Source organism: Stegostoma tigrinum, chromosome 3 (genome assembly GCF_030684315.1).
Source record: "Stegostoma tigrinum isolate sSteTig4 chromosome 3, sSteTig4.hap1, whole genome shotgun sequence".
In the NCBI taxonomy this organism is placed as follows: domain Eukaryota; kingdom Metazoa; phylum Chordata; class Chondrichthyes; order Orectolobiformes; family Stegostomatidae; genus Stegostoma; species Stegostoma tigrinum.
This window is the reverse complement of record NC_081356.1, coordinates 18,808,526-18,834,941: the sequence shown is the minus strand read 5'-3', so window position 1 is coordinate 18,834,941 and position 26,416 is coordinate 18,808,526. Positions and strand designations below refer to the sequence as shown.

General features: G+C 39.7%; 1 protein-coding gene across 7 annotated transcripts in view; it reads right to left on the bottom strand.

Moving 5' to 3' along the window:
- LOC125450691 (ephrin type-A receptor 5-like) overlaps positions 1-26,416 on the bottom strand; it is a 313,119-nt gene that overhangs the window by 52,934 nt on the left and 233,769 nt on the right. For 4 of the 7 annotated variants that reach the window (XM_059643652.1, XM_059643659.1, XM_059643664.1 and 1 more), the window contains 3 exons: positions 26,227-26,329; positions 24,585-24,647; positions 13,680-13,747 (listed from right to left, as the gene is read on the bottom strand). In XM_059643652.1, the coding sequence (XP_059499635.1) occupies positions 13,680-13,747; positions 24,585-24,647; positions 26,227-26,329 (234 nt within the window). Of the gene's footprint in view, positions 1-8,250; positions 11,121-13,679; positions 13,748-24,584; positions 24,648-26,226; positions 26,330-26,416 lie in introns of those variants that run through there. The other 3 variants (XM_059643671.1, XM_059643679.1, XM_059643658.1) reach the window with 3 other exon arrangements.

Sequence of the window (26,416 nt, the reverse complement as noted above, 5' to 3'; positions counted from 1 at the left end):
ACATTTTCTTCTCACTCACCAAAGACATACTTTCAGGTGCAAGCAAAACAAACCCTTCTCCATCCTATTAGCATAAATAAAAAGCCTGGTTTTTTTTACCAATCATTTTGTGCATTTCTAGTCAGTTGTCATAGGGCTCTGATATTGAGTTGCTCCAATTACTGTTGTGAGTGTTTTTCTTAACTCCATTCTGGCAGGCTAAATTCTTCTCACTTTCCTGCCTTTATCTGTGTAAGTTACAATCCCTTGTAAACAGCTTTGAAACCCCTGAACACTGCCGTAACCATGTGGGGATATCATCAGCAGGTTCTGGAGCCTTAGGCAGGTGGGAACTAGATGCCATTCTGTTTCAGACTGATGAGGTATGTTCAGTGACATGGTTCAGCACGTAACCCCTTCTTCATTTATATCCCACTTCCATGTAATCAGGCATCATCTGACTCTAGTTGGAAATAATTCACTACATTCTCAAATATCAGAAGTGATTGGCAGAAAACTTTCAGATGAAGTTATGTACAAACTATAATGTCAATCTCCTAGGTGTGAAGGCCAACGAGTCTGGTAGGTATATTTGACTTTCCTGGTCCTCAACCAGACGATAAGTACACTCATACAACACACACAAGGGCAGCATAGTGGCTCAGTTGTTAGCAGTGCTCCCTCACAGTGCCTGGGTTCAATTCCACCCTCAGGCAACTATCTGTGTGAAGATTGTTTCGGGTTATTCAGAAACTATCGTAATGGCTGAGGATAGAAAACCCAGTGCCATGTAAGTGACGCAGAATACCTTGAACAACACCTGCGGGATCCTGGGAGGTGGGAGCAAGGTAAGAGGAATATGTTCACATTTTCATGTAAATTCCCAAAGAAGTGGTGCAGCCTTTGTTGCAGATAAGTTTAACTCATTTATTGGAGAATGGTAAGGAAGGATTGAGAATCATCTTTGATCTGAGCACAAATTTGCCTTGCCATTCATGTGCATCAATGATTCAGTGTTGCGTTTTTGGAGATGCAGTCCATTAAGTAAGATTGGAAACCAAAGTCTTAGCTATCTGTTCAATCTGATGTTAAACAGCCTTCAACATTACTGGAGGGTGAGCATGGAATCCTAGACAACATGTCATGTTCAACCAACACTGCCAAAATAGACACAAGCCCATTAATTATACACAGCAATCCAATTTGTGGGACATTATTGCTGTAGAATGGCTACTTAACTTACTCAAATATTAGTGGATATTAAGCTTGAAGAATAATTCACTTTGTAAAGCACTTGCAAACAGATCAATTTTGTGATAGAGAACAATATTTTTCTCCCTAGTCAGAGTGCATTTTTTTCTGTTGACACAAAGCCTAAACATGACAACCCAACAAAGAAACTGTATGAAAGGCAAATGATGCTGTTATAGATGAAACACTACTTTTTTTCGCACTGGATACACATAATCATTATGCTCTATCTTGTATCAGAAAATTAGTACCTGAAAGTGTTAAATATTACCCAAAAATGAACTCCAACTTTCAGAATTTTGCCAGAAAGGTCTAATCAGTTCTAAGTGCTAAGTTCAAAGTAATTAAATAACAATGACTCCTCGCTCTTAAGTCTAGCCTGAGGTCTCACAAGAAACTATCATGAAACTCAGATGTAATGTACCTAATGCGTAAAGTGTACTAAACATACTGTTTCTATCAATAATATTGATAGTCGTAGAATCCCTACAGTGTGGAAGCAGGCCATTCAGCCCACTGAATTTATACCAACCCTCCATAGAGAATCCCACCCAGCCCCAGCCCCCTACTCCATCATTGTACCTCTGCTTTTCCCATGGCTAATCCACCTAGCCTGCACATTGCTGAACACTACCAGCAATTTATCAACACCAATCCACCTAACCTGCACATCTTTGGACTGCGGTAGGAAGCCACAGCACCCAGAGGAAACCCACTCAGACATGGGGAGGATGTGTAAACTCCACACAGACAGTTGCCTGAGGATGGAATTGAGCCCAGTTCATGTGAGGTAGCAGTGCCTCACTGAGCCACGATGCTCCCCTTAGTGGACATTGTGTGGGTATCGTTCTGCATGTTGTGTCAAAATGCAGACTAATACTAAGAGAAAATTGGTGGCAATGGGCTTACCTAGAGAGCATCTCATATGGTATCAGTGGGCACAACCATAACATATAATATGGCAGACAGCAGTACAGAGTTTGTCCAGTCAGTGCTAGCGTAAAGAAATCTGCTATGTGAAGTCTATGGCTATTCAAGAAGAAAGATTTTTAAAAATTCCAGTAGCTGTTTAAAATACTTTAAATATTCAGCAACTTAAAAATGCACAGAGCCAGTCATCTCCCATGAAAACAACAGCCAATACTTGGAAAATATGCTGAAGCAATAACAGTACAAAGCCTACCTGTAGAAGCTCAAAATAGCTAATAAAAAAAACCACTACAACACAGGAAGATGCCATTCAATTCACTCTATCTGCACCAACTCTCCAAATGAGCATTTTGATTTAGAGTCTCTCTTCTACCTTTTTCCTCATACCCTTGTACATTGTTATTTAGAAATAGAAATAAATAATTTCCAATGTTCATTGGAACATGCTTCCAATACATTTCCAAGCAGTGCATTCCACACCCAAATGACTAGTGTGGACAAGTTTTTCTCACCTCTGATTTGCTTCTTTTGAGAATCAATTTAAATCTGTGCCCTCTTATTCTTGATCTTTTTATGGGCACAAACAGTTTATCTTTATCTACTCTGTCCCAACCCTAGTGATTTGAAAACATCTATCTGGTCTCTTCATTGTCTTCTTCTTTCCATGGAGAAGGTTGACAAAATTTCAATTTATTTCATATTCTTGAAACTTTGCTTATAGATCTCTTCTGCACTCTCTTCAACATGTTCACATTCTTGTTATAATGTTGTGTCCAAAACTATCCTACAATGGAACTCTAAGAAGTGACTTCTACGGATTCAGCGTTACTTCCTTGTTCTTGTCATCTACACTTACACTAATAAATTCTAGGATTTCTATGTTTCATTTACTGCTCTCTCCAACTTCTTGCTACCTTCAATGATCTATGCACATATATACTCAAGTCCATCCATACTTGCATACTCTTAGGTATAAGATCGGCTGCTTTAAATTGCCCATATTCTTCCTAACAAAATCCATCCCCTCACACAATTCCATATTGAATCTCACCTGCCACCCACCTGCCTACTTCACCAGACTCTCTGTGTCCTTTTGAAATTACACACTGTCTTCCTCACAGTTGGCAACTCTCCCAAATTTTATACAGTTCACAACTTTGAAGTTGTCCCCTGTGAGAACTAAATCCAAAAAAGCAAGGTTCCCATAACTGACCCCTGAGGAACTCCACTATAACCCAACCTCTATCATGAAAAACATGCATTAAGCACTATTCTGTTTCTTATCACTCTGCCAATTTTGTACCCACATTATTACGGTCCTTTTTACTGTATGACCTATAACTATTCTCTTAAGTCTGGGTGGAAATTATCTGAAGAAGGGTCTAGGCCCGAAACGTCAGCTTTCCTGCTACTCTGATGCTGCTTGGCCTGCTGTGTTCACCCAGCTCTACACCTTGTTATCTCTTGTTAAAGATAATTTCCCATTTGCACACTCACTTCCTTTATTATCCTTAGAAGCATCTCATCTGATCCTATTTTCTTGTCAACTTTACGTACAACAGTCAATCGAACATTTCCTCCTTATTAATCTTGATTCATTCTAATAATAGACTTTCTGATTCTGTAACAATGTCTGTGTAATATGTAATCACTTAGTAAAGACAGTTGCAAATGATTTAATATCTCAGCTGTGCCACCTTCCTCCATGTATAAATCTGCTTTTTGCTTCAACATCAGCCTTAATCTTCCTATTACCACTCATTTACTTTTTATATACCTATGGAAGAATCATAGAATCCCTACTGTGCAGAAGTGGGCCATTCATCCCAGTGAGTCCACATCACCCCTCTGAAGGCATCCCACGCAGACCAACATCCCTACTCTATCCCTGCTACCCTGCATTTCCCATGGCTAACCTACCTACCCTGCACATCCCTGGACACGAAGTGCAATTTAGCATGGCCAATCCAACTAACCTGCAGATCTTGCGATTGTGAGAGGAAACTGGAGTACCTGGAGGAAACCCACACAGACACAGGGAGCGCATGCAAAGTCCACATAGACACTCACTCGAGGGTGGAAATCAAATGGGTCCCAGGCACTGTGAGGCAGCAGTGCTAACCAATGAGCAACTGTGCCACCCTAAAGAATTTGGGGTTTCCCTTCTGTTGGCTGCCAGTCTTGTCTTGTAATTCCTCTGTGCTTCTCGAATATTCTTCTTCCCATCACCTCTCCATTGTCAGTAAGCTGCTTGGTTCATAATTGCATTTTCCAGCTGACATCTGATGCGCAGTTCTTTATCTTAAATCCTACGTCCTCATAGAAAAAAAAATTAAATTCTCTCTCCTTTCAACTCCATTTTTATTTAGCCCTTTCCTCTTTCTCACTACCTCTCACTTACATTTGATGATATCTCATTGTTCTTAATGGGTTCTGCATGTAAATTGAACAATTGTAAACACAACTGATTTGCTGGTCGGAAAAGCCATTCGATTGTGAGTGAAAGGATTTTGTTTATGTCATGAAGTGTTATCTCCTGACCTGGTTTCAAGTGCCAGTTGCTCCAGAGGTATATCATAACATCTCTGAACAGGTTGATTAGAAAATATAATTTCTACCTCCTTTGTCATCCAGGCAGCTCTGGATTTATTTTGTTTATTCTACTTTTTCCTCTTTAGTGAATATATATTAACTCGAACCATCTTATTTTTGAGCGTAGCCCGTGCTGGCAACCACCCATTCAACCTTCTGCCTGAAAGAGACTAAGCTACAGTGTTACCACCTCTCCAAACATGCTATCCAAGGGTAGGCCGGGGTTTGATTCCAGCCTCGGGCGACTGTCTGTGTGGCTTGCACATTCTCCCCGTGTCTGTGTGTATTTCCTCTGGGTACTCCGGTTTCCTCCCACAGTCCAAAGACGTGCAGGCTTGGTGGACTGGCCGTGCTAAATTGCCCATGGTGTTCAGGGATACATAGTTTAGATGGGTTTGCCATTGGAATTGCAGGTTTACAGGTTTATCGTAGGCATATGGATCTGGGTGGGATGCTCTTCAAAAGAGTGATTTGGACTCAATGGGCCAAATAGCCTGCTTCCACATGGTAGGGATTCTATGAGTCTAACACTTAAACTGGTGGATACACTAAGGAATCTCCAGCTGCGACTTGAGCTCCTAGTCCTGGAGTTCAGGTTCCTGCATCTAGTAACACTTCCTGCATTTGTAGTTATCTAGGACATCACTGAAGTTCCACATTCTACTTGGCTAAGTTGAACTGCTACATTTTGGCTTCACTTCACTTACATTAACTACATTCTTACTGAGAATTAGTTACTTTGTTATATTGGTATTGATTTTCCCTTATTCTTGATGATTCACAGTTAAGTCCAAATATAATTACTCGTTTGCAGAAAAAATATCCCTTGACTAACTTGCACTAATTTAAAGATGGTCCCTAACTGCAACCTTACCAACCAAATGAACTTATTGAGAAAAAGTAGACGGAAAAAAGTGCAGCTTTCCAAATATCACCAAATATCTTACTCAGCACACTTCTTTCAGAGAACTTTATTCAAAGCACCTCTTTCTCCCTTTGTACTGAATTCCCACATTGAACAAATTCCCAAATATATGCATTCAGTCTCCGTCTCACTCAAATCCACCTCCCTCTGACCATGTGCCCTTTACTGACTGTGCACTTTTAAAAGTCCCTTTCGTTACAGAACAATGATGAGCCATTTTCTAGCTTAACTTCTTGCTATAATTTTATTTTTTCCACCCAGATGGTGGTGAGGTCTGGATTGCACTGCCTGGAAGTATAGTTGAGGAGGGTAACCACACAACCTTTAAAAAGAGTACATGGATAAGCACTTGAAATGTCATAACATTCAAGGCTATGGATATAGTGCTGGAGAGTGGAACTAATGTCGATTTACACTAGTTTCGGCAGTACTGACACAATGGGCTGGATGACCTCTTCTGTAGTTTATATTTGTATGATTCTAATTAATGTCTTCTTCAGGCAAGTTAATTCAAGTTTTTGATTCATGTCTGCCACCATCAGGAAGATCAGGTTTCACTAGGCTAAATTACTAACTTAACTGCTGTCAATTCTTTGTCAGTATGTGACTTTTCTGTAAAACTGAACTTGAAAAAAATTTACCAGTTGAATACTCACTCCAACAATTTGAAACAGGGAACCGTTGATCTGTAATCAAAAGATGTCCCACTGAAGTGTGCTGCCTTTTATATTCTTAACAGATCTTTTTTAACTGCATTTCAACACTTCAAGATATCACTTTTGGCAGAAATAGGAGTATAATTCTGAATTATTTAGAAATTTTCAACAAGGTTATCTAAGATTACAAAGAAATTTTTATCAATTAAGTCAATGGGCTGAAGAGTGGCATGATGGAATTTAACTTGGACAAATGCAAGGTATTGCAGGTCGGTAAAACAAATGAGGATGGGACTTATACAATTAATGGCAGGGTCCTGTGTAGTGTTGTAGAACGAAGAAACCTAGGAGTTCAGGTACAGAATTCTATGAAGTTTATGTCACGTGGAGACAGGGTTGTTAAGAAAGCATTTCGTGTGCTTGCCTTCATTGCTCAGACATTTGAGTATAGGAGTTGGGAAGTCATGTTGAGCTTGCACAGGACATGTGTGAGACCTCTTTTGAAATATTGTGTCCAGTTCTGGTCACCCTGTTATAAGCACAATATTATTAAGTTGGAGAAGGTTCAGAAAAGTTTTACTAGGACTTTGCCAGGAATGGAGGGTTTGAGTTATAAAGATAGGCTAGATAGTCTCTAGGACATTTTTTCACTGGAGCATAGGAGTTTAAGGGATGACCTCATACAAATTTATAATTTCATCAGGGGTATACAAAAGGTGAATGCCAGGTGTCTTTTCCCTAGGGTGAAGAATTTCAAGACTAGAGGGCATATTTTTAAGGTGAGAAGTGAGAGATTTAAAAAAAAACATGAGGGCAACATTTATTTACAAAGTTCATGTGTGGAACAAACTTTCAGAGGAAAAGGTGAATGTGAGAACAGTTACTACAAGACACTTCGATAACTAAATGAATAAGAAATGTTTGGAAGGATATGGGCTAAACACAGGTAGGCGAGATCAGTTTAGTTTGGGATTGTGGTCAGCATGGATGAGTTGGACAAAAGGGTCTGTTTCCATGCTTTATGACTCTATAACTCTTCAATAGATATCAAGAAAAATTTCTGAAAGGAAAATTAGAAGATGAAGTTGAAAATTTTCATTAAAACAACAAAAGTTTCTTAATTATTGAGCTTTATTTGCAAGTAATCATTATCCAGAAATTAAAAGTATTAATTTCAATACTAGAAAAATCCAATGATTCAACATTTAGTACAATGAAGTCATTACGTAATTTAAAACACTAAACAGCAAAACCAGCCACATCAGGCAATTTAAAAAGTTCTTCAGCTTTCAAGTAAATCATTTATATAAGAGAAGTAACAGCAGTTATGTACAATGGAGAATGATATTCTACTTGCGAGAAGATTTAAGGTTATCAATAATTTAGACAGGGAAGTAAACTAGATAATGTGCAAGGAACAACCCATCAGATACAGAATTGCTTTAGGACTTAATAGAAAGCTCAAAGAGGTGCCAGGGAATGCATATTTTTAAATTATGCAGGTCCAGAATAGAGATAATGGGAACTGCAGATGCTGGAGAATAGATCAAGGTTTAAAAACAAAAGATTATAAGAGAAGAAATAGATACCTTAAAGTTTTTGAGAAGGTTTGTGGCTCAGATTGTGGATGAGGTTGTAGACTTGTTCACTGAGCCGGCATGTTTGGTTACAGGTGTTTTGTCACCCTGCTGGGTAACATTGTCAGTGCACCTCTGGCGAAGGGTTGGTGTTCTGTCCCGTCGATTATTTATATGCCTCAGTTTGCTAGGGTGGTTGGTATTACTTCCGGTTCATATTCTTCAGTGGTTTTTATATCAGGTCCAGTTTGTTGATGGAGTTCCAGTTGGAATGCCAGGCCTCCAGGAATTCCTTGGCACGTCTCTGTTTGGCTCGTGGTATTACGGATGTGTCGTCCCAGTCGAATTCATGTCCGTCTTTGTCCGTGTGCAATGGTCTCACTGGTCTCAATACACAAGGATAAAGATGAACAACTTCAAATCGGGACAAAACACATCTGTAATAGCACAAGCCAAACAGAGACTTGCCAAGGATCCTGGAGGCCTGGCATTCCAACTGAAACTCTGTCAACAAACACATTGAACTAGACTTGATATACGAGCCACTGAAAAACAGGACTGGAAACAATACCAACCAACCCAATAAACTGAGGCATATAAATAACAAACCGGGCAGAACACCAACCCGTCACTGGAGACGCACTGATGATGATACCTAGCAGGGGATGAAACGCCTGCAACCATCCACACCAGTTCAGTGAGCAAGTCTGCAACATCAAATAGATAACTTTGACAATACTGTAAAAACATTTGACAATTACATTAAGAACCAATTACACAATAATGGAAAGAGCAAGATTCAACAGCAGAATGTAGCTTCTAGCAGAAATCGCTTACAATGATATTAATGATCTTTACCCATGGTCAGAATTTAGCGATGGTGGTGATTTATAGCTAGAACTGATTCAAGACAGAATTGTTGTTGAAATTTCTTTAACATATCTGAAAGAAAGCTATACATCAAAGGAGGATCACACACTGGAAAGAATCATCCAGATGGTAGTAGAAGCTGAAATCCAAAAACATGACACCTGGCTCAAGATCAACAGATACTGTCAGCTTTCTAATGTACCTAAACACCAAAACATTGCATGATAGATCAATGCAAAAAGTTATAAATCCTTTGGTGTGAGCAGTCTCTGTTCCACATGAGGAGATAAAACAAAATGAAATGAAAAATGGTATGAATCTCACCAGATATCAGTTTACTATCTTTTTCATCACATGTCATGGAGGTTTCTCTGCATGAGGTCTAGGAATTTTCTTACCTACTGTCCTAAATACCCCTCACTAATTATGTATCATGTCCCTATGGTGCTCCACACATGGTGCTACCTGATTCTCGCATTGCCACAGACAGAGGCATGCGCCATTGCCAGGCCATGTCGGGATTTTTGGTGCTGGCACCTTGTTGAAACAAGTGCAGCTCTCTCAGTCAAGCACTGGAAGTGTGGAGCTGCTCTGTGTGGTTAACTGGACATAGCAGATAAGGGGAAATTGGTGCCCTCTTTGCAGATGGGAACTTAGAGGGCCTACTGGATGAGGTTAGCAGCTTGGTCTGATGTTGCCATCTTTGACAGTGTGATATCAATTGTCTGAACAAATGCCCATCAGTGTAGGAAGAAGGTCAATGACTTTCTCTATTCCACTAGGATGTCACAAGCTTCTTTCGGCTATCTCATACTTTATCTCTACCACTGCAACAACCTCCCTCCAAGGCTCATGACCTATCATTCTCATAATGCAAGCAACATTTTCTGGCCTATCCATTTCCTTCCAGAATACTAACCCTGCATGGCCTCTGCTCCTCCTACATGTCATTCAGCACACCTAACCACCCTTCAACAATCTGGAGCGGTGTTAACGGTTACGTCAGCTGCATCCATCTCACTCAAACCACTTTTTTGTCTTGTTTCTAGAGGAAATGGCAAACAATAGGGGGAAGAGCCAAGCCAACGGTGATGACCAAGCCCCAGATAGATATTGGATAGCCTCTCAATTTATTGTGTCAGGACCTAAAGTATGAAGACTGTCTACCTTGACTTGACTGAAGATTACTTGCATTAAAATGTAACACATAATATTTGGTCTGTAGCTGGTAGATGGTGCGAGTGCAGTATTGATATAGCATGGTGCCATACAGCAACATGTCCATCTCTTGACTGATCACTGTTGATATGAGAAGCTGACTGGTTTAGAGTTTGCATTATAAGGCAAGGCAAGTCAGAAGCAGTGGGAACCTGTTCAGTTTAGCTGAGATGGCAAAGTGTAAATAAAATAATAGTAAGGCAAAGCCAAGTAAAGATGATGTAAGCACTCAAGTTGGCTCAAACTGAGTGACTAAGTGCAAAAAGTCAAAAGCAACAACAGAACCACAGAATAATAAGGCTTACTTACGCAAAACAGTTAACCACCTTACAGCAAGCGTCTTTGGAAAAAACCTCAAGAAATTACTAAGATTTACCTCCAAAGAGCCCATATCTTTAAATGGTGATAAACCACTTTTGGAAGTGCAACTCAAACATTCCTTGGTACAAAAGGTGCTTTAAACGGTGGCTTATCTCAGCCCGAAATGACAGAAATCATTTGGTTGATGTTCATCCAACTCATTTCAAACTTTACTAAGAGGGGTAGTTTTCCTGTATTATTTGAAATCACCTGATGTTTGAAGAGAGGTGGAACCACAAACTTACTGAGTGCTGCACGACAAAGGCCGAACATTGTTCAAATTGAAAGGGATGTTGAGAATAGGCTTAATATAGAGACCAATACTACGTGAAACAGGAGTACGTCATCAAAAACCCATCTAAATTCTGAACAGAAAAGCATGCTTTGCTCTTAAAATTCTACAGTACATTAAATCACCTCAACTTGCTCAGAAACCAAATACCAGTGATCAATGTAACTTTACTGAACAATGAGAAGACTTCATTTGTCACAGAAGAGAAAATAGAAGGACTTGAGATTAAGTATGTTGGTGGATGACAACTCTTCAGGACTGAGAGATCAAAGATACTACTGATTTCACAGGTTTGAAGGAATTAGTCAATTGTCTTCCAATCATAAACAAATCTTCAAAATCTGATCATCGGACTTCCTTGACACCACAATCACCAGGAGTTAGTAGGAGACTCTTGATTCAGTCAATCCAGCTGTTTAGAAGAAGCAGCAGCAAAACAGCACAGTCAACTTTACTGCCTATGATTGAACCTGATAAAATAAGAGTGTTATCCAATCAAGAATGGAAGGATCACATGTGGTCTACCTCATTCCAACATCAAAAGATGATTTCTTCGCTCACTGATACAGCAATCTTCTCTGACATGATTTGATGAATTAATTGCCCAAGGATAACCAACATTCAACAGCAACATCAATACCAGAGTATCTCCTCTGAAAAGTCCATTCAGAGAGTCAAGTATCCACCATGATTAAAATATGGTGATGAACTGAACCTGAATGTTTCTTTCTCAAGCAGCGGATTTCTAACATAACTGTGTTGCCAGCATTAATAAAGGCAGGCACTTTATGCCATGGTAAATAAATTTGGTAAACAAACATTCTTTACTTATTTAAAACAACTTTTAAAGAATTTCATAATCAAAAAAAAACTCTGCTAAATTATTGAAAGTCAGTTAGGGCCTGAAGGGGTTTACTGACATTATAAGATCAGTTCCACGCATCAGGTTGTAGACAGGTGTCCCTATAAGGAGTTAACTAGTTCTAAGTGCTAAATTTAATGCAGCTAATCAGTATGTACTACCTTTTAAACATAGCCTGAGGCCTCATGTATAACTCAGATGTAATATACTGAGTACTATGTAATAAACTTCCTTATTAAGATTGAGCTTTTTCTCTTCCAAATACATCCTTCCCCACTTGGTATCAGTAATTCAGCCTATAAGTATGACTATTGGCAGTGAGCCTACTCAAGGCATTTCAGATGGCATGGTAGACATGATCACTGCATATGTCATATCGTGTCTGAATTATTTTTACCTCATTATAATCTAGTTCAGTTAACTGATGAACAGATACATGTAAGTGACAGAAAAATATACAGTGTTGCACGGAGGTCATCCTTGGTATCTGCGGACTAAGAATGAGCAACACCTCTTTCATCATTCTGTTCCAGGCCCGGGTGAAATACATTGCAAAGTTTAGCTTGTTTACAGAGGCAGAATTAATGAAAGAACGATCAGATCTCAATGACATATTCGTCGCAAGATAAACATGAAGATGTTATGATACTTCAGAAGTAAGAATAGCTGGCAAAATACAACTTGGAGAAAGTAGAGAATGCAATGAGAAACCAAAAAAAGCAAACATTTTAAAAAATCAAGGCAAGAATAATAGTGTAAAAATTTCACCAACGCATAATTACAATAAAAGTCATGGAAAAGCAAATGGTGCTGACATGACTTTGAAGATCACGCACTTGATACTTAATTGAATGACATATATCTAGTTCACTTGAAGACTGAAAACTGGGAGAATGAGTAAAAGCTCTGCAAGATGCACATAAAGGATGCTGAACTTACAGTGGTGGTGCATCCATACGTAAGAAGCTTCAATTGTTCAACACTTGTACATCAGTTCAATTTTTAGCTTGGACCATATGAGAAGCGCACAATAGCTTGGAGTTGCCAATTCAAAATTATCTCGTCTTCACTTACTTAGAAAGTTGTTCATGCAATTTATAAATTTCAGTTTATAGATGCAGGTAAAAGATGGAAGTGTTTGAACTCAACAACAATGGTCATGATTTATCAGGATGGATGGAAAAGCATGCATTTATATCATCCTTCCTTGACTTTTGGACATCTCCAGTATTGCACAATGAAATATAGTCACTATTGTAATATGGAGAATGCATCAAAAACTCAAAGGCAGCATTGAGAAAAATGAGCTGGTAAATTATTCTTGAGGTTTTGGTTCGTGGATAAATGTTGATCAAAGGAACCAAGAGAACTACATGCTACTCTTTGAAATGTGCCTTGGGTATTTAGATCCATCAGAAAGGGCCTTTACAATGTATTCAAAAGTCAGCATTAATGCAGCACCCTGCCACTATTACGCTGAATTCTCAATCTAGCTTCTGGGCCCAAGACACTGAAATTTGATTTGGCTTTCAGGCTTTTAAAGCCCCGTCTGCCTTTAGGGCTGGGCTACAACTTTAATTGCTAATTCCAGCTTGGACCAACTGTTCGGACCCACAATCGCCAGTATTCATTTTTCATTCAGTTGTGATCTAACTTTACTAACAACAAGTTGAGACTCAGTGAGGAAACTTTGAAGCAAAAATAGACCCTTAATTCTTTGGAGCAATTGCAAATATTTGGGGCCTTTAAACTGAAAAATTTGGCCTGCCAATAAACATTTCAACATCGGCTCTCACAAGACGAGAGTTATCTTTCAGAGGATTTAAGCTTGCGTCTTTTGAGTTGGAAAGAATAGACTCTGGTAACATGAGTATAGCATGAATAAAGTATACTTTATTACCATTACTGCTCCTGTTTTCTAGCTGTAGGGATTTCAGCAAAATACCGTAGAAGGATTAGTCTAAAAAACCGCATGTTCTAAGGCATTCCGTATGCAAGCTGTAACATAACCTTGTAAAAGTCAACGGATACACAGCAAGAATAGAACATCCCTATTTTCTTTTATTTGAAGCCAAATGTTCAAAAGTGAACTCTAATTGAACTTTTGCAAATTACTTTCCCCCCAAATTCCCGAAACCCACAGGATAGATTGTTTTATCTGACTTACTGTGACCGTTGTGAAAATGCATCTTGTCTTCATCTGGATCCTGTTTAGCTTTACTGTATCCACACCGCCTAGGTTAAAGCAAATAAGACAACATCCATTAATCATGCACTTCCCAATTCAACTTGTAAGTTAGACAGAAACCAGTTATGGATGGCATTCGTCAGTGAGACCTCCTCTGTTCTGTTATTCTGGCTTTCAGCAGCAAAATCATGCTTGGCAGCGATGCGTCTCTGGAGATCCTTCTACACAAAAAGCTACAGCTGTATAAGAGATTAGACTATATTTGAAAAATATCCCCAGCAGTAAAATTAATGTCACCCAGCACACACAACAGGATCTTTGCAATAATGCGCAATATAAAACCGCAGCAGAGATGGAATGCCATAGGGTCTCTGTTTAGTCTTCATTCAAGGGACATGGCAGGAACGTTTTGTTTGAAGGTCAAGTATGAGGTTTTCTCCTATTTCACATCAATCTTTTCAGGATCTTTTCTCTGAAGGCTTCAAAGAATAGTTTTATTACCCATTGAATTTTACACAGGACATAAAGAAAACAAGAGCAACACATGGAGAACAGCCCTCAATGTGTCTGAGATGCTAGTGTGATTCTGGCGTTGTTTTTGAAAAGTTAAAAAGATGTAAGTAAGTCTGAATCTAGACGGCTATCATAAATCAGTTTGTTACATTGAAAACTATCTTCTCCAAATTTCATACCCAAGTTATATCTTTAGTTTCAATAAAACTATGAGGGAGGTACAGTAGAGGCAGACTGGAAAAGTAAATCCATTGGAAATAAGTGTTTATTGAGAAAGGTGAATGATATATCTGATGCACAGTCCTGACTAAAGTTTAGGCCAAAATGTCGACTCTTCTGCTCCTCTGATGTTGCCTGGTCTGCTGTGTTCCTCCAGCTCTACACTGTATTGACATTGACTTAAGCATCTGCAGGTCTTACTATCTCCATATGATATATTATCACCTGTACCTTTCATTTTCACTTCAACTAGATAAGTGGTTGTGCTGAATTATTCCATTTCATTTGTAGCATTAAGTGATAATTGCATATTACCTGGTGTATTAGGCATGACATTTGAAGGTAGCAGATTAATATGGTCAAATTAGCTCATCGAGCATCATTAATATCTGTTCTTTTAGCTCTACTATTAATAATGGGGGAAAAGACAGAAATAGAGAGTGAGAGCGAGAGAGAGAGAAAGAATTTTGTTACCACCACTCTATAACAGTGAAAGGTCAGTGGAAGAAAAATGTCAGCTCCTTCTCCTTCCATCTTTTGTCCATTAAAAATTCTAAAAATGTAGCATGACATGTTAACAATAAAATTGTTAAAATGTGATCAAACATAAGCATTTTAACTGTTTGAACTGTGAAGCACAAATTGTTCATTTTTAACTGAGAAAATGTATTTGTCTGCGTCAAATTCTCAGGTGAATAGAATCTCACAATTGCTACTTCATAAAAGGGAGCCATTCAGACCATTATATCAGCACCAGCTCTCCAAATGAGCAATTTATCTGGTGCCATTCTTCTGCCTGCTCTCTGTTTCCTACAGATTCCTCCTTTTCAGACAGCTGTCTAATTGCATTTTGAATGCTCGTACTGAACTTGCCTCCACTGCATTTTAGCCAATACTTCCATGAATTTTGATTTGCTATGTGAAATTTTCCATGTCACTTTTATATTTTGCAAATGCATTAAAACTGGGTCCCTTTGTTCTCAATTCTATGAGTGCCCAGGCATTTCATGGTTTTGAATATCTCTATTAAATCTCCTTTCAGCCTTCTCAAAGGAAAACTATCCCAACTTCTCCAATAACTTCATCTCTGGAGTTGCTCATACTTGGAAACATTTGTTTAAACCTCTTCTGCAATATTTCCCACATGTGATATCTTCCCTAAAGTGCAGCACCCAGAACTGGACACAGTGTTCCAGCTAGGTTGATTAAACTGTCCAAGATAATAAAGTGTGGAGCTGGATGAACACAGCAGGCCAAGCAGCATCTCAGGAGCACAAAAGCTGACGTTTCGGGCCTAGACGCTTCATCAGAGAGGGGGATGGGGAGAGGGAACTGGAATAAATAGGGAGAGAGGGGGAGGCGGACTGAAGATGGAGAGAAAAGAAGATAGGTAGAGAGGAGAGTATAGGTGAGGAGGTAGGGAGGGGATAGGTCAGTCCAGGGAAGACGGACAGGTCAAGGAGGCGGGATGAGCAACTCATATTCCGCTTGGAAACCCTGCAGCCTAATGGTATCAATGTGGACTTCACAAGCTTCAAAATCTCCCCTTCCCCCACTGCATCCCAAAACCAGCCCAGCTCTTCCCCTCCCCCCACTGCATCACAAAACCAGCCCAGCTCGTCCCCTCCCCCCACTGCATCCCAAAACCAGCCCAGCCTGTATCCGCTTCCCTAACCTGTTCTTCCTCTCACCCATTCCTTCCTCCCACCTCAAGCTGTACCTCCATTTCCTACCTACCACCTTATCCCACCTCCTTGACCTGCCTGTCTTCCCTGGGCTGACCTATCCCCTCCCTATCTCCTCACCTATATTCTCCTCTCTACCTACTTTCTTTTCTCTCCATCTTCGGTCCGCCTCCCCCTCTCTCCCTATTTATTCCAGAACCCTCACCCCATCCCCCTCTCTGATGAAGCATCTCGGCCCGAAACGTCAACTTTTGTGCTCCTGAGATGCTGCTTGGCCTGCTGTGTTCATCCAGCTCCACACTTTGTTATCTTGGATTCTACAGCATCTGCAGTTCCCATTATCATTGATTAAACTGTCCTTTGTTTGTCTTATATACTCCCATTAATGATGCCTTAGATGCTACATCCTTTACGAATTAAACTCTCAACCCATCCTACCACCTTCAAAGACTAATACACTTACATGTTCAGGATCATCCACTTCTGCACCCCTTTTAGAACTGCAATCTTTACTTTCCATTGTGCCTCCGTGTTCATCCTAACAAAATGGATCATTAAAGCCTTCGACATTGAACTTCATCTGCTACTTACACTTGCATTCCTCCAAATTGTCTTTGTTCCTTTCTAAGTTCTACACTATCCTCCTCACAGAAAGTTGTAAGCTATGAATTTGTATCCTGCGATAGGGTAAGGTTGAGGGTCAGTACACAAAGTACTAAGTCATTTACATATATCAGGAAGAAATTATCTCGATAACGACACCTGTTGAACAAACTGTTCTCCATCCTGAAAATCACGTGATAATTATTACTGTCTCTTTCCTGTCACTCAACTAACATAATAAATGCTGCTAATGTCTTTTTTATTCCATGAACGATAACTTTCCTGACAATTCTGTTGTGCAGCACTGTATCAAATGCATTTTGAAAGTTCAAGACCGTCACATCAACAGTATTATCCTCAAACCTCTCTGTTACCATTTCAAAAAAATTCAACACACAATTTTCTCTTCACAGTCAAATGCCAGCTTTTTTTAAATGATTTGAAATTAATGTCCATGCAGATATTAATTTTTGTCCCAAACTGTTTTGACAAGCCTTCCAACCACCGACAGTAAACTAATTAGCTTGTAGTTGCTTGGCTTATCTCTACGCCTCTTTTTGAACAAGAACATAAATTGTCCAATCCTCTAACACCACCTCCAAAGCCTAGGAAGCCCTAGAAAAAGTCAATGGCTCAACAATTTCCATTCTCATTTTCTTCACCGATGGATGCATCCCATCCAATCTTGGTGTTTTAGTCAACGTTAAATGGAGATAGTCTGTTCAGTATCTACTTCTTATCCTTTTGAAAGATTCTTCCTGAGCATTTATTGCCTCCTCTTTCACCATGCTCTGGTCAGCATATTTTTCCTTAATAAAGACAGAAGCTTTGGGTGTCTTACTGGTCATATATCTCCAGCTGCTCATCTTACAGTGCAAAAAAATCAGTTCCAAAATCTTCATTTAATAGCTCAGCAATTCCTTCTTTCTCCTATTTAAATCTGCTTTTTGGCCCCTAATCAGCACTATGCCTCTTTTTACTGCACATTCACTAATATTATGCTTATTAAAGATTTTGAGATTCCACTTCAAGCCAGCTGCCAATCTCTTTTCATATACTCTCTTTTTCCTTTTCTGATTTGTTTTTTATTTCCCCTCTGAGCTTTCTCGAATCAACCTGCTTCTCCAATGTTTAACATGTGTAAAAAGCATAGTTCTTTTTCTTTACTTTAATTCAGATCCTGTTTACCATTCAGGGAGGTTTAGACTTGACTAAACCAGTTTTTTTGCAAGAATATAGCTTGAACTATCTTGCATTTATGCCTCTGTTACCTCTAAGGTTGATCACTCTAATGCATTCTTAAACAGCCTCCCACATTTTACTCTTTTGCAAACTTAAAGTCATTCAAAATTCTGCTGCCTATCTCCTAATGTGCACCAAAAGCTGTTCACTTATCAGCAATGTGCTTGCTGGCCTACTTCAATCCCTAGTTAAACTACATCTCGATTTTAAGATTCCCATCTGTGTTTGCAAATCCTTCCATTCCTGACCCTTCGCTATCTCTGTAATTTCCTTTAGCCGTACAACACTCAGATATCTCCTGACCTCTAATTCTGGCCTTTTGACCATTCTTGATTTTAATTATGCCACCATGTAGTTGTACCTTCAGCTGCCTCAACCCTGAGCCTTGAAGTTCCATCTCTCAACCTTTTCACCTATTTACCTTACTTTCCTCTCTTCAGATAATCCTAACAATCTATCTCTTTGGCAATGTTTTTAAGTCACCTACTCTTCTATCACCTTATGTGGTGCACCTCGATCCTGTAGAGATAAATCCATCTTGGCCATTTAGTAGCTCTCTTTGCGTTAACTCTATTTCTGGGCTCAGACCATTTCATAGATTTCAAATCTACTTGTGTAAGGGTGGCTCAGTAATTAGCACTGCTGCCACATAGCATCAGGGACCTGGGTTGGACAACTGTCTGTGTTGAGTTTACACATTCTCCCCATGTCTGCGTGGGTTTGCTCTCACAACCCATGATGTGCAAACTAGGTGGACTGATAATGCTAAATTGCTCTGTACTGACCAGGGATCTGCTGGCTAGGTGGAGTAGCCATGGTAATACAGGGATAGGGCAGGGAGGTGAATGTGGGTAGGATGCTGGTCGGACAATCAGTGCAGATTTCTTGGGCCAAATGGCAACTTTCTACACTATAGGGATTCTATGATTCAAGAAAACTACTTACAAATCATCCAAATTAAGTTTCCAGATCAGGGAAAAAAAATCTGTAAAAAGAAATTAATCGCACTGTTTGTTGTTCCAAAAAACTGAACTGTCATTCTAATTGTTTTAGGAACAGAGCCAGGCCATTCAGCCCATCCAGCCTACCCTGTCATTTTAACATGACAATTGTTGAGCAAGCACTTCATTGCCTTTTACCCATGCTCCCTATAGTCCTTGATATTGACCAGCTGCATGTTGGCTCAGTGGTTAGAACTGCTGCTTCAGAGTGCCAGGAACACAAGTCGAATTCCAGCCTCGGTTGACTCTCTGTGTGGTGGTTGCACATTCTTCCCATGTCTGTGTGGTCTCCTCTGGGTGGTTTCCTTTCAAAGTCCAAAGATGTGTAGGTTGGGTGGGTTGGCCATGGTTAAAAAAAAATCCAAGCAGAGTCATGGGGATGAGGTGCCTGGGCAGGTTTGGGTCAGTGCAGGCTGGATTGGCCGAATGGCCTCTTTCTGTTATGCAAGGATTCCATGATAAGTTTTTATTTTGTTGACAATCAAAAATATTCTCAAGGACTGAGCTTCTACAACTCACTGGGGCCGATAATTCTCAAGATTCACCAACATCTGAGAAGAAAAGGATTTCCCCCACCTCAGTCCTAAACATTGTCCCCTTTATTTTTAAATTGCGCCCTGCAACTCGAGGTTCTCCAACCAGAGGAAACAACTTTCCTGCAACTATCCTCTCTATCACTTAATGTATTTTGTAGGTTTCAATGGGATCACCCCTCATTCTTCAAAACTCTAGAGAAGAGAAGCCCAGTTCGTCTGGTCTATTTTGTTCTATTTCCCTAAAATCAACACATTTACAGATATTTTATTACTTTAGTGGCTCCATATTGAAATTAAATTTTCACTTGCAAAGTCTTTATGAATCAATTGATCTCCCCACAACAAACCAGGTTGATGAGAATTCAACTTTCAACATTCAAGTTGCCCACGACTTTCACATACTCTCAGTATATTGATAGGTTGGTTCAACTCATGAAGAAGTAACACTACGACTTAATTACTATTGAGAATAACAGACATTTAAAAATGGAAATTTTACTAATTAAAAGTGTGCTACATTTTGGTAATCAATTAGTGCATGAGTAATCTTCCATCATATACGAGATAAGGAATAAAATGGCACAGCCCACAATGTTTGATGGCTGAACATGAAAATCTGGTTAACTTATTATCCAACAATCTAATGTAACATGGCAAGAAATGATTATTCATTATCTTAAAGATTAAGTCAATTACTTTCACCAAGGTGAATAGATTAGGATGTACGTAAGATGTTGTAAATCATCTGAAAAACACTGGTTCTCACAAGTAACCTGGCTTAAAAATAGTCAAAATGCATAATCTGCATCCTTCAAAAATATAGACAATACAGGATTGCAATTTAAGTCAAATTCAATAATTTAGTTGGTACTCACAGTGCTAATGCAGACGTTCTAAACACATATGTCTCTGAGGTTGACAAACTGGATTAGGTTTGTATATTTGTTAATACATAAATATCTTATGATGTCTAATGCAGCTATGAAAGAAGAAGATCTGCTTTTACATAGTATTCTTCCTGAAGACCCCCTAAAGCGATTCACTGACAACAAAGTGCTTTGAATGCTATCTGCTGGTGAAACGAGTGGAAAAAACAACAGCCAATTTGTAAATGACTCAGTCTCACAAACAGCAATGTGAAAAAATGACCAATGAGTCTGTTTTAGCGTTGGTTTTGAAAGACATATTGGATGGTAGTGGGGATTGGGGAGGGAAAGGAGGAGTATTCAGTTAGCTCAGATGGCTGGTTTGCCTTCTAGGGTGAGGCCAACAACCTGATCAATACCCATACCAGCTGAAGTCCCCATGAAGGTCCCACCTTGTCAACTTGGCCCCTTACATGAGGTGCTAAACCCTTAGGTTGAACTTACCACCAGCCAGTCTCTAATGAGATAGTATTCCTGTGGTCTTCTTGGACTATGGCAACTTTATTGATTAGGGCAGCGAAGCAAACTCCCCTATTCTTCACCAAAAAATCCATGGGATTTCTAACGGGCACTTAAATGGCCAGTTTTCTGAGGGAGAAAGGAAGATTGGGGTCCAAAATGAGAAGGAAAAGCACAAAGTGTCAGAAGTTTGGGACTTAGGTGGGGGAAACAAAGGCGGAACATGGAATGGGGAAGGGAAATTAGGACTGGGTGGGTGAGAGTAAGGTGGTGTAGGCATGATAAAACTGGTACTTGAGTAAGAGAGGGAGAGATGAGATAATGGAGTGTGAGCTTGGGGACAACTAGCAATTCCTATAGACCTGACAGTCAGCTACCAGCTAGTATTTAATAGCAGTGCGAAGACTGATTGAAACACACGAATTTTACTTTAGGTCAGTAGTAAAAGATGGGTTTCCTTTGGAGATGGAGACTAAGGATTCTCACATTCTAACCAACACCATCTCTTCAGTCTTAACTTGAGTAAGTTCACCAGCAGAAAAACCATCATCCAATAATAATGTCTCAAAGGATAATGAACTGGGCTAGTTGATACTTTTTTTTTTCCTTTTTCTCTCTGGTTGTTACTGCAATTCACATTTTTCCATAGTTGTTACAAGTTGCAAAGCTCTACAATGTGTGATGTAGCAGGTACACAAGTATTTTTTTTCTGTTGGCTTTAAGCTTTCTGTACACATCAATTACTCCTTGACATGGTCACAGAGATGTGTCTTTCACTTGGAATCTAGTGTGACAAGAGAGACCAAGCAGCACAGAACATCCTGCAAGAAGTGGGAAGAGGATAAGGAAGAGAAACCCAGGCTGCAAACAAAACAATACCATTCTATTCAGCTTATAAATGAAGAATCAATTTGAGTATGATATTATAACCAATTCATCAACAATCCAAAACTCTTCGCCTCACCTCTGTCACTGCTGATAACACTGACCAAAATGAAAAAAAGGCACAACTAGATTTATAAATTGAACCATGACATATTATGTACAAGTTGAAATCAGTCATCCTTGTCTACTCCTGTCTTTTGGGTGACTTTGCCTGTCATTGTGTTCCTACAGTATGTTGCCACTGTAGTTTTGGCGTGTGTGACAGAAGGTAGATGAGTTTCAGTGTAGGACAATAGTGAACAGTGTAATTACATTTGATGTTGTCTTTCCGACATGAAAGGACCCACTGGCATAATCTGAGGGCAGCAGGGACCTTGCTGACCACTGAAACCATTGCTCTCTCCCTGCTGTGTGGCTTCAGGTCACATTGTAGAAAATGGCACAGTGGAGGGCCACCTCCGAGTTGAAATATAGGCGCCTGAGGCACTATTCCTGGGGGATGAGGTGGTCCATGAAGTTATTTGGCCCATTGAGAGCCCTCCGCCTTTTCCCTCTCAGTATTGCTTCCCCTTGCTGTTCTCCATTTCCAAGTTATGCTGTACTCCAAGTGGGGTTTGCAACTTCAGTCTCCGTTGTCAAACAGATTTTCTCCTGGCAGATCAAATAATTCCTCTGAACACCTTATTAGGGTTCAAAAACACTTGCTTGAAAAACTAACATGTCAGCAAAACTCCTCTCACAATATCACAGGGTACTTCCACTAACTATGCAACAGTAACAGTAAAACAAATCAGCTGGACTTTGGATGCTTGCTTTGTTTAAAGGACTAAGATTGTCACCATTCCATCCACAGCACAGTTGTACATGTGGTAACTTCAGCGGAGAATGGCTTTAAGAGGGCTTTAACTGGGCTTGCATGGAAAAAGTATTGGCCTGTGCTGGCACATTATCGATCCTAATTTTGAGGTCTCTGGATGAAGAGATGTTTTGGCCCACTTGGGAAAATGCAATGATTCGTAAGACTGCAGTCATCACAAGAGTTAAAGGTTCAATCAAAGTATGCAGAGAGCTTAAGAATTATTATTTATCAAAAATGACTAAATTCTAATCATAAGTAAACAACCAAGAAGTTTCAACTTACGATTTGACTGGATAAAACTCTAAACCACTTCCAAAACCCCCACACACTTACAATGTAGAATTGTAGCAACAACCAGGAGAAAAAAAAAAACAAGCATCAACTAGTACTGAGGAAAGGTCACTGAATCCGAAATGTTAACTCTGATTTCTCTCCACAAATGCTGCCAGCCCTGCTGAACTTTTGCAGCAATTTCTGACTTTTTTTTAAATCAATGACCTAATTCATTGTCCTTTTAGACCATGGTTTGTGTTGAACCTTTTCCAGATTAAGATTTAAGAGAACTGTTGGCTGGAATGTTGGAATCCTCATTCTCCATCTCCAATGGAGGCCATGTTTTACTACTGAGCTGAAGCAAAATTCCAAGGTTTCAATCTGTAGACGTCTTACCACTGCTAACTAAGAGCTGAACTGTAGTTTGCAGCTACTGTCAGCTCTGTAGGAATTGTTAATGGTCCCCAAGTGCTCACCACTACTTATTCTCTCTACCCCTATTCCAGTACTTACTCGATCAACCCAGAACACTTTAGTCGCACTCGCCCAGACGCAGACAAACAAAAAAAGTCATTGGTTTTATGGTTAGATTGAAAAAACTGTGGGAACCACAGTTCAAAGGATTCTCTGAGATAATTCCTTTGCATGCTAGAACTTTAACTCTTCAATCTGTTTTATCCAGGTTCTTTTCACTTTTTTACAGAAGGCACAGGTGACTGGTACATAACTGTAACATGTCTTTGCTGGTGGGAAAAAATAACCAGGTTTACCATTTCAGATATTTTACCGCAGAGAGAGACACTAAAGGTCCAAAGGCTTCTCACTGTATCATTCACATCCAGAAGCCCCAGAGTTGACATCAAGCTGATGGCCTTTGACGCCCATGATTGGACATAACTGCACAAACCAATCAGCTATTTGTTGCAGGCCAAATCTTACTCTGTACACATACACAAAGACACACACACGCGCACATGCAGTAGGCCATCTATTGACATCTTTCCACACAGCTTCCAAAGCAACAGGATAAACGTGCCTCATTGAAATTCGTTGTAGTGTGCTTTTAAAATTGCAGCAATTTCTTCCATACTCCTTGCTTTAAAACTGTCATTTTCCCCCATTTCAGTCCAATCAGATGTGCAAACAATAAAATGATAATCTTTACAGGTGAAACTGCTACCACTGAGATAGATCCGAGATCAAAATGTTTCAACTGCAGTAAGTAATCAGTAAGAGGCAGCATCTATGGAGGTCTGCCATAGTGCATTATCGCAACAGTGCATGTGAATGGCTATTTGCTTATTATAACACGTTTATGAATATTGAAGTGATTTTAGATTTATTCAAGTGAGGTTTAAATGAAAGTGTTTCTTTGAGGTCCTAGAAGAAGTGTGATTTTTCAAGTGCAGTCTGAACAGATGTTTGTTTATTTTAACAGTTTTGTAAGCATTTCAAAGATTTCCCAATATTCTTATTGGGTTCATTCATTCTATATATATGGTGAATGTTAGGTAAGTGGTTTTGAAGGGCTATGGAAATGGAGATGCACAGTGATTATGGAGGGGGCATGTAAAGGTGTGAAGTAGCACGCAGTGTGATACAGGGAAGTAATCGTCTTTAACTACGCTGATATTTGAGTCAATGAGGTGGTCCTTCTTAGCATCTACCTTAGCATCCACCTACCTCCTTTCATGCCTTGGACATGATGCCTGAGGTGGTGAACCCAATCCCAACACAACCCTGATTCTGTGTGGGACAAAGAACATGAACATGGTGGTTGGAATAAGATTCATTAACACGATATCAAAAAACAGCCTGACTGTAGACATGCATTGCACCTTGTAGTGAACGAATGATTGTCTCAGAAATGTCATTCCATTTCATCATTTCATCTGCAACTTTACTTTAATACAATGGATGAGCCTCTCTCATGAGAGGCATCACTGATTGAGTACACGCCCATAACTCAAGAAGGAATTTTGTGCAATAAGAATACATTTTTGTTCACAAAAAAACAGGAGGAGTAGTATTAAAAACAGATGGCTTAGCAAAACTTTGTGAAAATTCTTCCTTAGTAGCACATATTTCATCATAAATATTCCTCTATTATTCTTTATTCAGTACACATTCGATGAGTTCAGATGGCCTTTGCATCTCTCACTGAGGAGCTTTGCATGGAATAGTCCTCCGTGCTGTTTTTGCCTCCAAAGCTACTTCAGTTATCTCCCCAGGTATTTTTATTAGCAGGAAACTTTGGATGGCAGCAGTATCCAGGGGCTGTAATTTATTGTAGGATATGCCTCACTCACCTTTCCTCTACTTTGCAGTGTTCTTCTTTTTCCACTAAAATTGGACATCAGCACATTCCCCTACAAAATATTCAAACTGAGCACTTGCCCAAAAAAAACCCTCTTAGTCACCTATAAAGGAATTCAGATAATCAGAACCCATTCCAGTTGAACCAATGTGCAAAAGAAATCCAATTAAAATTCGGTAACTCACGTAGTCTCCCTGAAAAGTTTCTTCAGGTTCCACATGCCAAAGTCAAACAGTCTACATGGGTGGCACAGTGGCTCAGTGGTTAACACTGCTGCCTCACAGTGCCAGGGACCCAGTTGCAATTCCACTCTTGGAGTTTGCACATTCTCCCCCATGTCTGTGTGGTTTCCTCCAGGTGCTCTGGTTTTCTCCCACAGTCCAAAGATGTGCATTTAATTGGATTGGCCATGTTAAATTGCCTATAGTGTCCAAGGGTGTGCAGGCCAGGTGGGTCAACCATGGGAAATGCAAGGAGAGGGTGGGTTTGGGTGAGATGTTCTTCAGTGGGTCGGTGTGGATTCATTGGGCCAAATGGCCTGTTTCCACACTATAGGGATTCTGTGATTCTACATGCATGGTACATATTATGCTTTATTACTAAGTTAGCCTTGGTGTATTATAAAGAGATTGGAATTGAGGACATTAACATTATTATTCTTCACTTCCCCTTATGGCAATTAACTCCCAGCAACATAAGCTAACACACAGACAGAAGGTCTTCGATCAGGACAGTAATAGCAATGCTGTCACAATGGGTTGGAAAAAATGCACATCCAGAGTTCGGCCATAAAAGTACCCACATGCTGATTTTATAAGCAAACTCGCAAAAAACAAGTAAACTTGAAACCAATGCTTTCTCCCCAGTCCCTAATAAATGTTTTGTCAGTGAACAGAATTAACTGTTAAATAAGTTTAAACAACATAAATATTTGGCAATTTACAATTCTACTTGCAACAACTGATTTCTTTTTCACTCGATGTTAGCAGGATAATGTATTTTTCATACCTTCCACTAAGTAACAGGCCAGACACCACTGCCAATAGGATCATGCCCACTGCCACGGAGACTGCAATGATTGGCACCTGACTCTGAGCACTGGCAGGTAAGGCTGGAAACAAAAGAAAATGCAAATTTCACAAACGCACGAAGAAACTATCCTGACATGCTAAGAGTTATTAAAAGACATCTTATTAAA